Source organism: Polyodon spathula, chromosome 42 (assembly GCF_017654505.1).
Source record: "Polyodon spathula isolate WHYD16114869_AA chromosome 42, ASM1765450v1, whole genome shotgun sequence".
Lineage (NCBI taxonomy): Eukaryota > Metazoa > Chordata > Actinopteri > Acipenseriformes > Polyodontidae > Polyodon > Polyodon spathula.
In genome coordinates, this window is record NC_054575.1 from 2,765,841 (window position 1) to 2,779,240 (window position 13,400).

At 48.6% G+C, this 13,400-nt stretch overlaps 1 protein-coding gene across 1 annotated transcript; it reads right to left on the reverse strand.

Annotated features, from left to right (window-relative positions):
* Positions 1-7,055: 7,055 nt before the first annotated feature.
* Positions 7,056-13,400, reverse strand: slc22a17 (solute carrier family 22 member 17). Its single transcript, XM_041236716.1, has 9 exons — positions 12,742-13,400; positions 12,375-12,478; positions 11,826-11,977; positions 10,707-10,872; positions 10,080-10,207; positions 9,807-9,924; positions 8,844-9,067; positions 7,783-7,894; positions 7,056-7,428 (listed from the first exon to the last, which is right to left on the reverse strand). The coding sequence occupies exons 1-9, from the start codon at positions 13,246-13,248 to the stop codon at positions 7,146-7,148; spliced, it is 1,794 nt and encodes a 597-aa protein (XP_041092650.1). The 5' UTR covers positions 13,249-13,400; the 3' UTR covers positions 7,056-7,145.

Genomic DNA, 13,400 nt, shown 5'->3' on the forward strand with positions numbered 1-13,400 from the left:
AGACTCTTCCCCCTGCTGGATGTAAGAAGTTTTTATTATAAATACGCACAAAATAAAAGGGCATAAGGGCCAAAACAAAGGTATTGAACCACCAAATCACAAAGCAAAACCTGAAGAAAAGGTTTCCAGGCTGGACAATGCCTTCACTGGACCAGAAATTTAAAAAAAAACACAAAACAGCAAACCAAAAACCAGCAAGCGCTCCCATTAGCTTGCTTCCTCAGCTCCCTCCTCTCCCTAATGGGAAGTTGAGGCCTCCTTTTATGTCAGGTGGCTGGGTGCTGATTGATCATTAATTACTCTAATCAACCCCCCAGCCACCTGAACACAATAAACCCAGGCAGGTTGGGGAATTTAACCCCATCCCTGCCAATCTATACAGGGCAGAGCTCTGCTCTGCCACAGTAATACAAAACCATCACTGCAGTGCCACTGACTTGCCTGCCATTGAAGATCATTGAGGGTATAGTCAGCACACTGTGGTCCCATTCTACCAGCCTCGCCCCATTGCAGCTGCCCTATACTTGTGCTACCATTGTAGTGAAATACAGACCCACTGCAGTGCCACTGTCTGTCTGCATTGCCATTGAAGATCATTGAGGGTATAGTGAGCACACTGTGGTCCCATTCTACCAGCCTTGCCCCATTGCAGCTGCCCTATACTTGTGCTACCATTGCCCCTCAGTGTAATACAGACCCATTGCAGTGCCGCTGTCTCTCTGCATTGCCACTGAAGATCATTGAGGGACAATGCTTTGATTATTTCTGAATTGCATGCATTTAACCCTGAATTCCTGACTCCCACCCCCGCGATCTGATCCCATCCCCAGACTCAAAGGAGCAGCAAATAGAGATAATGATTCAGCCCTGGCTGACCTTGTCTGAGTGTTCCCTTGCCAAAGCATTCGCTACCACACTCTTGAGAGAACACGACACCTCATTCCAAATAGCTAGACCTTTGAGCTGTGCTGTCAGCACCAGCAGCGTGTTACTGGGGATGGGGGGGGGGAGCGGGGGTGGCGACTAAAATAATGTTCTTATCTACTGCTGGATTAGTACTTTATTCCGTGTCTATAGAATTCCATGCTGACATATTATCATAGTAGCATTGTAAAGCACAGAGAGGTCTGGTAAAGCATAGGGAAGCATTGTAAAGCACAGAGAGGTCTGGTGAAGCATTGTAAAGCACAGAGAGGTCTGGTAAAGCATAGGGAAGCATTGTAAAGCACAGAGAGGTCTGGTAAAGCATAGGGAAGCATTGTAAAGCACAGAGAGGTCTACAAGCTTCCCTCTGCTTTACCAGACCTCTCTGTGTAAAGCTTCAGACTCTCTCTGTGCAATGCTTCCCTGTGCTTTACAATGCTTCCCTATGCTTTACCAGACCTCTCTGTGCTTTACAATGCTTCCCTGTGCTTTACCAGACCTCTCTGTGCTTTACAATGCTTCCCTCTGCTTCACCAGACCTCTCTGTGCTTTACAATGCTTCCCTGTGCTTTACCAGACCTCTCTGTGCTTTACAATGCTTCCCTATGCTTTACCAGACCTCTCTGTGCTTTACAATGCTTCCCATTGCTTTACCAGACCTCTCTGTGCTTTACAATGCTTCCCTATGCTTTACCAGACCTCTTGCTTTACAATGCTTCCCTTTTTACCAGACCTTTTTTTTTTTTTTTTCAAATATCTCAATATGTAGACACACAATGCCTGATGGCAGGTGATAATTTGCGTTCCTGACAAACCCAAACGGCAGCTGCCCGGGGGTCACAATCGTTTAGCCGCGACAACGTGTTTATTTCTGGTCAGGAACGAGAGCTGCGGCCGCACTTGGGATCGGCATTCCTGAATTCCTCCCGGTGTTTGAGCGCGAGGCAGTCTGGATCGCTCCACACTCTTATCTCAGAGTCCTTACCTCATCCCATCCCTCATGAGTCACAACCTCAGAATAGCTCATCTCTGTTTAAACAAATACAAATCAAAAAAAGAACACAAGCAGAGAATTAAAATACCATCAGGGCTGGCTTCAATTTATAGTGGGCTGAGTGGTGCAGACAGACAGGCAGGCAGGTAAGGAGACAGACAGGCAGAAAGACAGAGAGACAGACAGAGAGACATACAAACAGACAGACAGACAGGCGGTCAGACAGACAGACAGGCAGAGAGGCAGGCAGGCAGACAAACAGAGAGACAGAGACAGACAGACAGACAGAGACAGGCAGACAGACAGACAGACAGACAGACAGGCAGGCAGTGAGGCAGTCTTGTACCATGGCAGTCCACTATGAAAGGCGCTATATAAAATAAAGATTGATTGACAAGAGAAAGGGAAAGGGGTTGTAGGCTGGACAGATTGACTTCCATTAGCTGTTTGTTAGCAAGGAAACTGACAGGCAACGCTTTATAATTGTTTTGTGACAGGTGCTGTCTCTCATTGTCACTATTTTTATAATTATTAGAGGGAGCTGGAACGCAAGGGAGTGAGGACAGCCAGCACTGTGCTAAGCTCCCTTATCAGAGTGTTGAGGGGTCAGTTTGGTTTCCAGGAACGGTGCGATGTGTCTCAGTGACAAACTGCGAGGAGAAAGGGGAGCTGGCTGAGGGGGGGACGGGACGACAGATTGAGCCTGACTGACAGCTGCACCTGCACCACAGACACTCCACACAATAACACCAATCAGGTCAAACTGGAGAAGAAACTAAGAACAAAACTGAAAGCCAGCCATCAAACCAACTGCAGAGAGAGAGAGTGAAGCAGCAGCCCAGCGATTCTGAGAATGCCTTCATCGGTGTGATGTGTGTGTGTGTCTGTGTGTCTGTGTGAGATATTGGAAGAGTCACATCCCATGATCACTGTTTTGTGATAAAATAATCCAAATCACCCAGATCGCTGTGTGTTGACAGACAGAAATACACACACACACACACACACACACACACACACACACACAGACACTGACACACACTGAGACACACACACTGACACTGAGACACACACACACACTGACTTGCCCTTTGTCACTGTAGATACAAGTGATCCTACCTTGCTGCGTCCTAGTTCATATTGTAGTCTAGCAGTGTTGTTATTTAGCCCTTGCTGTAAACTACACTGTGTTTCAATACGAAGCTTGTGTTGTAACCCTGGGGTAAAGCTAGCGTCTGCCAAATAATAATAATAATAATAATAATAATAATAATAATAATAATAACTAGAACTGCCAGGCAGTTTCACGGCCTCCAAGCCCCAGTGCCAGTACAAAACACTTCAGCAATTACTGGAAAAAGCAGGTTTAGTTAAAGAAATGCATCAAACATCCATTTTGGTTTCCAGTCAAAACAATTTTTTTAAAAGTCAGTTGTTTTGCTACAGTGTCAGGGATGACGCTTGTGAAGTTTGGAGTTAGTCAAGTAAATCGTCTGTCAACTGACGCAGGTTTAAATTTCAAATGTAAACGTGCAAGTGACGGCCATCTTGTTTTATAAAACATCACCATTTTAATATATTGGTATCCCATTGTTACTGGGACGATAACTACCAAGTTTGGAGTTTGTTGGTCAAACAGTGTTCAAATACCAGCAGCTTGTTGTTAAGAGCGTTTCGATAAGATTTGTGGCAGCCACTTGGACGTTAAAATTTATCGCAGAAACCTCTGCTTCGCAAACTTGATGCGGGTTTGGATGCTGAAGGTATTTGCCGAGTGTCAGATCAATCGCTTCACCAGCTCCCAAGAAGAAGAATTTCGAAAGGTTTCATCGAAAAATGCGTCACAGCGTCAATTGCAAGCAAACATTTTTCAGCATCTGACAGCCAATGAATCCAGCTTGTTAACAATAGAACTGACACTGAAGGCACTGAGAAAGACTTCTAGTGGAAACGTTGGTCAGCGAATTTAGTTCAGTATTTCTAAATTCAGAGCTTTGGAAAAAAAAAAACATTCGCAGACAATAATACACACACACACAACTACAAAAGTAAATAGTTTTCAAGATTTAATATTCCAAGTGCCATTATTATTATTATTATTATTATTATTATTATTATTATTATTATTATTATTAAGGCTGTAAAATTTGAAACATTTAGCTGGATATAGCTTTAAGCGCTCATTGTTGTTAATGAAGACCTTACATTCATATCTACAGATCTGCATAAAAGATGAAAGCTGCTGAATAATGTTCCCTTGTTAACATATTGAATTGCACCCCCTCTATATAGAATGAACTCCCTCAGCTTCATAGAGTCCAGTGAAAGCTGCTGAATAATGTTCCCTTGTTAACATATTGAATTGCACACCCTCTATATAGAATGAACTCCCTCAGCTTCATAGAGTCCAGTGAAAGCTGCTGAATAATGTTCCCTTGTTAACATATTGAATTGCACACCCAGCGCTTTGTAGTTTTCCAGATACTTAACATTGAAAAAACTGACTGGAAAAATGTGACGTTTCTGAAATCTGTCATGAAATACTACTGGACTGATATTAGAGCTTCCAGTAGACTTTTTTTTTAAAAAATTTGCAGTTTTTCACTTTGATTGACACGATGTTAAATAAAAAAGCTTTGAATTATGTTCATATAGTTTTTTTTTTAAATTATTATTTGTAATGACGTCTGAAAGTCTAGGTGATGTAGTTTCAATGTTTCACAAACCCTGTAATTTAATATGTGAAAAACTATGTCAACTTTGAAAATAAACACCAAAGCATGTTCCTATGAATACAAAAATCAAGTCTCTCTATATATATTTATATAGAAAATAGGAACTGGCGAATTTACACCTACTCTGTGTGTATATAAATTTTAAAATAAAAGTCTGATTTCTATGGAAAATGTAGGTGACAGTTTAAACGTCTATTTGCACAAAAATAATTACATTTATTAAATGTAGATTTACAGCCTTAATTATTATTATTATTATTGTTATTATTATTATTATTATTATAGGAATGGGAATCAGGCTCCTATTGCACATCCAGTCCAGGTTTCACTAGCAGCTTGATCAGCTAAACTCCTAGTGAAAGCAGGACTGGATCACACTGCTGTGCAGCGGGAGTCTAATTATTAAACTCCTAGTGAAAGCAGGACTGGATCACACTGCTGTGCAGCGGGAGTCTGATTATTAAACTCCTAGTGAAAGCAGGACTGGATCACAGCGGGACTGCTGACTGGCAGCGGGAGTCTGATTATTAAACTCCTAGTGAAAGCAGGACTGGATCACACTGCTGTGCAGCGGGAGTCTGATTATTAAACTCCTAGTGAAAGCAGGACTGGATCACACTGCTGTGCAGCGGGAGTCTGATTATTAAACTCCTAGTGAAAGCAGGACTGGATCACACTGCTGTGCAGCGGGAGTCTGATTATTAAACTCCTAGTGAAAGCAGGACTGGATCACACTGCTGTGCAGCGGGAGTCTGACTCCTAGTGAAAGCAGGACCACACTGCTGATGCAGCGGGAGTCTGATTATTAAACTCCTAGTGAAAGCAGGACTGGATCACACTGCTGTGCAGCGGGAGTCTGATTATTAAACTCCTAGTGAAAGCAGGACTGGATCACACTGCTGTGCAGCGGGAGTCTTATTATTAAACTCTTAGGTGTGATCCAGTCCTGGTTTCACTAGGAGTTTAATAATAAGACACACCTGAGTCCTGGTTTCACTGTTAATAATAAGACACACACTTGTTAGCTAGACACACTGGGGGCTGATCAAGCTGGTAGTAAAACCTGGACTGGATCACACTGCTGTGCAACAGGAGTCTGATTCCCATCCTTGCAGTTATTAGCAGTAAAACCACACAGCGTTATATTTTTAAAGGTAGTTTGTCTTTTCCAGGGGTCCTTGCATCCTGGGTCTTCAAATCCGGAGATTTTTTTGAGCTATGCAATAATCCAGACTCCAGACAGTGGGATGTCTTCTGTTTCCAGTCCAGCCGAGCACTGAATGCCCCTCAGATCCAGACCCAGCACTCGAGAGAGCAGTTAAAGACAAAAAGATCTGACCTTGAAGCCCGGAGAGAGACGCGATTCAACGTGTCCGATTAACTAAAGCAAAGAATGAAACCCATGAAGTGATCGAGAGCGCGGGGTGCAACGAAAACGAGGGGACCCCCAGGACTCTTTAGTTTGACCCCTCCCAGTAAAGGGCATCTGTTTCCCAGTAAAAACCCATTTAGAAACCAGTACCTCTCTCAGTTCTGCCCAGGCTTTGAAGATCTACAGAAAGTCACATCCCTCATTTTAATACATGCAAAAGTTTGCTTTGCATGCATTAAATGTCTTTCATTTTCAGTAAAATCGATTTTATTTATAGAGAAAGAGCCAGGACCAGGGGGGTCCCGGTCCCCGAGTCCTCAGGAGGCTGCCCCGGGGGGGGGAGGGCGTGGTGGCAGAGGAGGCGGGACCGACCAGTCTCACTGGTCAAGTGCTGGTCAAGTGACTGGTGCGGCACGCATTCGGGGGGGGGGGGGGGGGGGGGGGGGGGGGGGGGGGTCCAATTAGAGGGTGGGGCCAGTCAGAGGGGGGGGGGCAAGGTTAGGAACTCCCACATTTCAAGTCTCAACCTCTTCCGAGAGACTCTCTGACTGCGCTGACTCGAGGGTCAGGAGAGAGGGAGAGGAGAAGAGCTCGTGAAAATTCAATTAAAAATACATTTAAAACAAACAACAAAAAAAAAAGTGTTGTTCCTAAGTCTCTCTTCTTCTTCTTCCAGTCCGAAAAATAAATCTATGTATATATATATATTTTTCTTTTGTTGAGAAGCGTCTCTTTTGGTAATGAGAGGAGGGGAGAGGGGGAGAGGGGAGAGAGGGAGAGGAGAGAGAGTGAGGGGGGAGAGGAGAGAGAGGACAAGGAGAGAAGGGAGAGGGGAGAGAGTGAGGGGAGAGAGGAGAAGGGAGAGAAGGGAGAGGGGAGAGATGGGGAGAGGATGCGGGAGAGAGGAGAGGGAGAGGAGAAAGAGGGAGAGAGAAAGGACAGAGAGGAGGGAGAAGGAGAGAAAGGGAGGGGAGAGAGGGAGAGGAGAGAGTGAGGGGAGAGGGAGAGAGAGAAAGTGAGGGGAGAGAGAAGGGAGAGGAGAGAGGAGAAGAGGGGAGAGAGGGAGAGGGAGAAAGAGGGAAGGAAAAAGAGGAGAGGTAGAGGGAGCAGGGTTCTCCTTTCAGATGGCGGGATTGGGGGTGCACAGCAGGGGCACGTGGTCCCTCCTGCCCCTCCCTCTCAGCAGGGGGGGTCTCCTGTACAGCTCCCCGTCCCGCAGGCTCTGGGGCAGCGGCTTCCTCTTGGTCTCGGGCAGCAGCATGATGGAGAGAACGCAGAGCAGAGCCAGGGAGGAGTAGAGCACGTGGTGCAGGAAGTACCCACTGCGCTGGGGGAGGTCCATGATGGGAGCGCTGAGCCGCCCCACTGCTCCCAGAGACAGGATCACACCCACCCCCAGCCCCCTGAGAGAGAGAGAGGAGGAGGAGGGGGAGAGGGGAGGGGGGAGGGGGAGGGCCCCTGTCCCTCGGGCTTACCCCCCCCTCTTCCCTAGCTAGGGGGGAGGGGAGGGGGAGGGGGGGGGGGGGGGGGGAGAGGAGAGAGAGAGAGAGAGATTACTTACATACCCAAACATTTTCAGTTATTTTCTGTGATTATTCACTGATTTCACCATCTCTCTGATGTTACTGATTGCACAGATTCCCCCTGCTCCCTGAATTCAGGGATTTTCTCGCTCCCTCCCTGATTCTCTCCTCTCTCTCCTCTCTCTCCTCTCCTCTCTCCTCTCTCTCCTCTCCTCTCTCCTCCTCTCTCCTCACCTGACGACAGTTGGGATGATTTCAGCAGCGAAGAAAACGCAGAGTGAGGCAGCGGCGTGAGAGGAGAACAAACCCAGAACTGAGAACGTGCGGACAGCGGCTTCATTGAGATCTGAAACAGGAAAATCAAGCTGCTGAATAATGTTCCCTTGTTAACATATTGAATTGCACCCCCTCTATATAGAATGAACTCCCTCAGCTTCATAGAGTCCAGTGAAAGCTGCTGAATAATGTTCCCTTGTTAACATATTGAATTGCACCCCCTCTATATAGAATGAACTCCCTCAGCTTCATAGAGTCCAGTGAAAGCTGCTGAATAATGTTCCCTTGTTAACATATTGAATTGCACCCCCTCTATATAGAATGAACTCCCTCAGCTTCATAGAGTCCAGTGAAAGCTGCTGAATAATGTTCCCTTGTTAACATATTGAATTGCACCCCCTCTATATAGAATGAACTCCCTCAGCTTCATAGAGTCCAGTGAAAGCTGCTGAATAATGTTCCCTTGTTAACATATTGAATTACACCCCCTCTATATAGAATGAACTCCCTCAGCTTCATAGAGTCCAGTGAAAGCTGCTGAATGATGTTCCCTTGTCTAACATATTGAATTGCACCCCCTCTATATAGAATGAACTCCCTCAGCTTCATAGAGTCCAGTGAAAGCTGCTGAATAATGTTCCCTTGTTAACATATTGAATTGCACCCCCTCTATATAGAATGAACTCCCTCAGCTTCATAGAGTCCAGTGAAAGCTGCTGAATAATGTTCCCTCGTTCACCCCCCTGGTCTCTGCAGCTCGTTCACCCCCCTGGTCTCTGGGACTCGTTCACCCCCCTGGTCTCTGCGGCTCGTTCACCCCCCTGGTCTATGCGGCTCGTTCACCCCCCTGGTCTATGCGGCTCGTTCACCCCCCTGGTCTATGCGGCTCGTTCACCCCCCTGGTCTATGCGGCTCGTTCACCCCCCTGGTCTCTGCGGCTCGTTCACCCCCCTGGTCTCTGCGGCTCGTTCACCCCCCTGGTCTCTGCGGCTCGTTCCTGATGAAGCCGTGTCACTCACACTCTGTTAAGCCCAGCAGCACCAGCGAGGCGATGCCAGTCAGGGTCATGCTGAGGAGTAGAATACCCCTCCTCCCGAATCTGTCCCCCGTGAGGCACAGGAAGAGGCACGCGGCGGCCCCAGTCCCGGCTGAGAGCAGAGCGGAGGGGTACAGCCCCGTGTCGTCGCCACGGACGTCTCGTCCGAATGTCCCGTAGCAGTGATGGATCCCGTGAGAGATGAAGCTGAGAGGGGGAGGAGGGAGGGGGGAGAGGGGAGGGGTGATGGGGGGAGGGAGGAGGAGGGAGTGAGAGGAGTATGGGTCGGGGGGGACCCCTCCCCCCCTCGAGCCTCCCCAGGATCGGGGACAGCTCCCTCCCTGAGGGGGGGGAGGCCCCCCTAAGGGACCCTCCCCCCTCCATCAATCTCTCCCCCCCTAAAAATACCCTCACTGGTGGGTTATGAGATTTGTCCATTTTTATGACAAACGATATCACACCCATTCTTCAAATACGTCACTCTCTTTGTCACGCCCCTGGGGGACTGTTCCCGTGTCGCCCGGCAAACGTCGCCCCCTTGACTTTTTATAGGTAGCATCATAATAATAATAATAATAATAATAATAATAATAATAATAATATTGATATTGATAATGCAGTGATATTGATAATGCAGTGATAGTGATAATGCAGTGATAGTGATAATGCAGTGATAGTGATAATGCAGTGATAGTGATAATGCAGTGATAGTGATAATGCAGTGATAGTGATAAGGCCGGTCATAGTGATAATGCCGGTCATAGTGATAATGCCAGTGATAGTGATAATGCCAGTGATATTGATAATGCTGTGATATTGATAATGCCAGTGATATTGATAATGCCGGTGATAGTGATAATGCCAGTGATATTGATAATGCCAGTGATATTGATAATGCCAGTGATATTGATAATGCTATTGATAACGGAGGAGCGCTCTCTCTTACGAGGTGAAGCCCAGGATGCAGATGTTCTTCCAGATGTTTCGGCAGCGCAGCAGCTGGAGGAACGACACGTCCCAGGATGCAGCGGGAGAGGTTTCATACAGAGTCACCGAGTCCAGCTCTGAGAGGGAGGGGGAGAGAGACAGAAAGAGAGACAGAAAGAAAGAACTGTGACTCATTTACTCTAGCAAGCTTCTCTGAAATCACCTTTGATTTGTGCTCTACACTTTTGGCTATTCTTCCACCTTCCTCTCTTTCTTTCTCTTTCTCTCTCACCTGTGAACACCTCCTCATCCCCCTCTCTCTCCCTCCTCTCGGTGAACGATCGCAGTACATCCTTCGCTCGCTGCGCTCCGCCTGACGAGATGAACATGCGAGGAGAATCGGGGAAAACACCTGGGAGACTGAGAGAGAGAGAGAGACAGAGAGAGAGACAGAGAGAGACAGAGAGAGAGGAGAGAGAGAGGAGAGGGAGAGACAGAGAGAGACAGAGAGAGAGAGGGAGAGAGGAGAGAGAGAAAGAGATAGAGAGGGGAGGATAGAGTGAGGGAAGAAAGAGAGGCATAGGAGGGATAGGGGAGAAGGAGGGAGAGAGGGAGAGAAGGGGGAGAGAGAGGGAGAGAGGAGGGGGAGGGGACAGAAGGGGGAGAACCCTTGCTTCTCCCTCCCCTATTAACAATAGTACTTATTTTTTTCGACTTGCGTGTGAGCGAGACTTCTAGTGGAGAGAGAGACTTCTAGTGGAAACGTTTGCCATTGAATTTACACTGAAGACACTGAGAGAGACTTCTAGTGGAAACGTTTGTTAATATTAAATATCTTCCAGTATTTCTAAATGCATATAAAATAATGCCGTCTCCCCCTTTGTTTCAAACCCGTGTCCTTCCTCTCTCCCTGTCTCACCCATAGCTCAGGAACAGGGCCAGTGGTGCAGTGATCGCCCCCTGCAGGCTCCTCCAAGACTGACAGCCCAGAGCCACGCCTAACAACAGGAACTGCCCCGCAACCGTGAACATTCCGGCCGCCATCGCTCCCATGAGCCTCCGCGGTGGGTCACACAGCTCGAGACCTGCAGACATAAACAAAGGACGAGAATCAGACTCCTATTGCACAGCAGTGTGATCCAGTCCAGGTTTCACTAGCAGCTTGATCAGCCCCCAGTGTGTCTAGCTAACAAGCTCAGGTGTGTCTGATTATTAGACTCCCAGCGAAACCAGGACTGGATCACACTGCTGTGCAGCGGGAGTCTGATTATTAAACTCCTAGTGAAAGCAGGACTGGATCACACTGCTGTGCAGCGGGAGTCTGATTATTAAACTCCTAGTGAAAGCAGGACTGGATCACACTGCTGTGCAGCGGGAGTCTGATTATTAAACTCCTAGTGAAAGCAGGCCTGGATCACACTGCTGTGCAGCGGGAGTCTGATTATTAAACTCCTAGTGAAAGCAGGACTGGATCACACTGCTGTGCAGCGGGAGTCTGATTCCCAGCCCTGTGATAAGACACACCTGAGCTTGTTACCTAGACACACTGGGGGCTGATCAAGCTGGTAGCAAAACCTGGACTGGGTGACACACATACACTACACAAACCCAGTCACAAACTACACAATCAAACACGCACAACACAGACACAAACACACGATACAAACTAAAACACAAACTGATACACAAACACACAGCAAACACTATAGGGGTTAGGGGTTCAGGGCTGTGTTTAGGGTTGGGGTTCAGGGCTGTGTTTAGGGTTGGGGTTCAGGGCTGTGTTTAGGGTTGGGGTTCAGGGCTGTGTTTAGGGTTGGGGGTTCAGGGCTGTGTTTAGGGTTGGGGGTTCAGGGCTGTGTTTAGGGTTGGGGGTTCAGGGCTGTGTTTAGGGTTGGGGTTCAGGGCTGTGTTTAGGGTTGGGGTTCAGGGCTGTGTTTAGGGTTGGGGTTCAGGGCTGTGTTTAGGGTTGGGGTTCAGGGCTGTGTTTAGGGTTGGGGTTCAGGGCTGTGTTTAGGGTTGGGGTTGAACCCACACTCACGCATGACGTAGAGGGAGAGGTAGACTCCGGCTACAGAGGACCCCAGGAAGAAGCGTGTGAGGATGAAGAGAGACGGGGAGGGGGAGACGCACACCAGCACCCCAAAAAACACAGTGAGAACCAGGGAGCAGAGGAAAGACTGCAGCCCTGGCCTGAGTCTCCTTTTTTCCTTTCTAGAATAAGAGAGAGAGAGAGGAGAGAGAGAGAGAGAGAGGGGAGAGAGGAGGAGGGGAGAGAGGGAGAGAGAGAGAAGAGAGAGAGAGAGGGGGAGAGAGAGAGAGAGGGGAGAGAGAGAGAGAGAGAGAGAGAGGGAGAGAGAGAGAGGGAGAGAGAGAGAGAGAGAGAGAGGGAGAGAGAGGGAGAGAGAGAGAGAGAGGGAGGAGGAGAGAGGAGAGGGAGAGGGAGGGGAGAGGAGGAGGAGGGAGAGAGAGAAGGGGAGAGAGAGAAAGAGAGAGGGGGAGGAAGAGAGGTAATAATTATATCAAGCAAATTCAATGCATTCATTACTGTAAGAGACTATATAAAAGCTAACTGAACGTGTTTATTTACCGGTCCGCAGTGAACCCCAGCAGCAGGTACCCTGTGAGAATCCCCACGATGAAGCACACCTCCTCCACAGGAACCTTCCAGTAACTATCACACACCAGATCCCACTGCAGAGAGGGGAGACGAGGGGAGAGAGAGGAGGGAGGAGGAGACGAGGGGAGAGGAGGGGAGAGAGAGGAGAGGAGGGAGAGGAGAGGAGGGAGAGGGGAGAGAGGGGAGAGAGGAGGGGAGGGAGAGGGGAGGAGAGAGAGAGAGAGAGAAATGGAGAGAGAGGAGAGAGAGGAGAGAGAGAGGGAGGGCGGCGTTGATTCAAAGTAATACTAGTAGTAATAATAATAATAATAATAATAATAATGTGCAGGTCCCTCACCTGTGTCACCATGTTTTCGTTCAGCCCCTCAGTGTTGCTATACACCCAGCCTGTCTGACACGGCAGAGGGCCGGTCCGGGTTCCATTCTCAAACACAAACTGCTGGCACTGGGACGGCCTCCAGCTGCCACCCTCCTCCCCCTCCTTGCCCCCGGGAGCCGGGCGGGGGTCGTGCTCCAGCGGGAGGGAGGCGTTGAGCACCTGGGCTAGACTGGCATTGCGCAGGGCCGGGGGGAGGGACGCCCGATCGATGGAGCAGCGATGGTCGGGCAAGGCCGTCATCAGGCTGTCGGAGTAGCACAGGAACGCCACGAAGATATTGGGCACGCAGGACAGCGCCACCAGGAGCCGGTGGCGCGCCCCGAAGCTCTCGGGACCCCCCAGGGAGAGGGGAGGCCCCGCGTGGGGCAGCGGCAAGGATGGGTCTGCCCGGGGAGGAGGGGAGGAATCGGCTCCAGAGGCAGACTGAGGAGGAGAAGACGAGTCTGGGTCTGTCAGCACGTCCATGTTAGGGCGCAGGGGGACAGGGGGACAAGGGGACAAGGGGTCTGTCTGGTGGGTCTCTCTAGATTTGAATGTCTTTGTTCATCTGTCTGTCTGTGTGTGTGTGTGTGTGAGATTCTGTGTGTGTGTGTGTGTGTGTGTCTGTGAGATTCTCT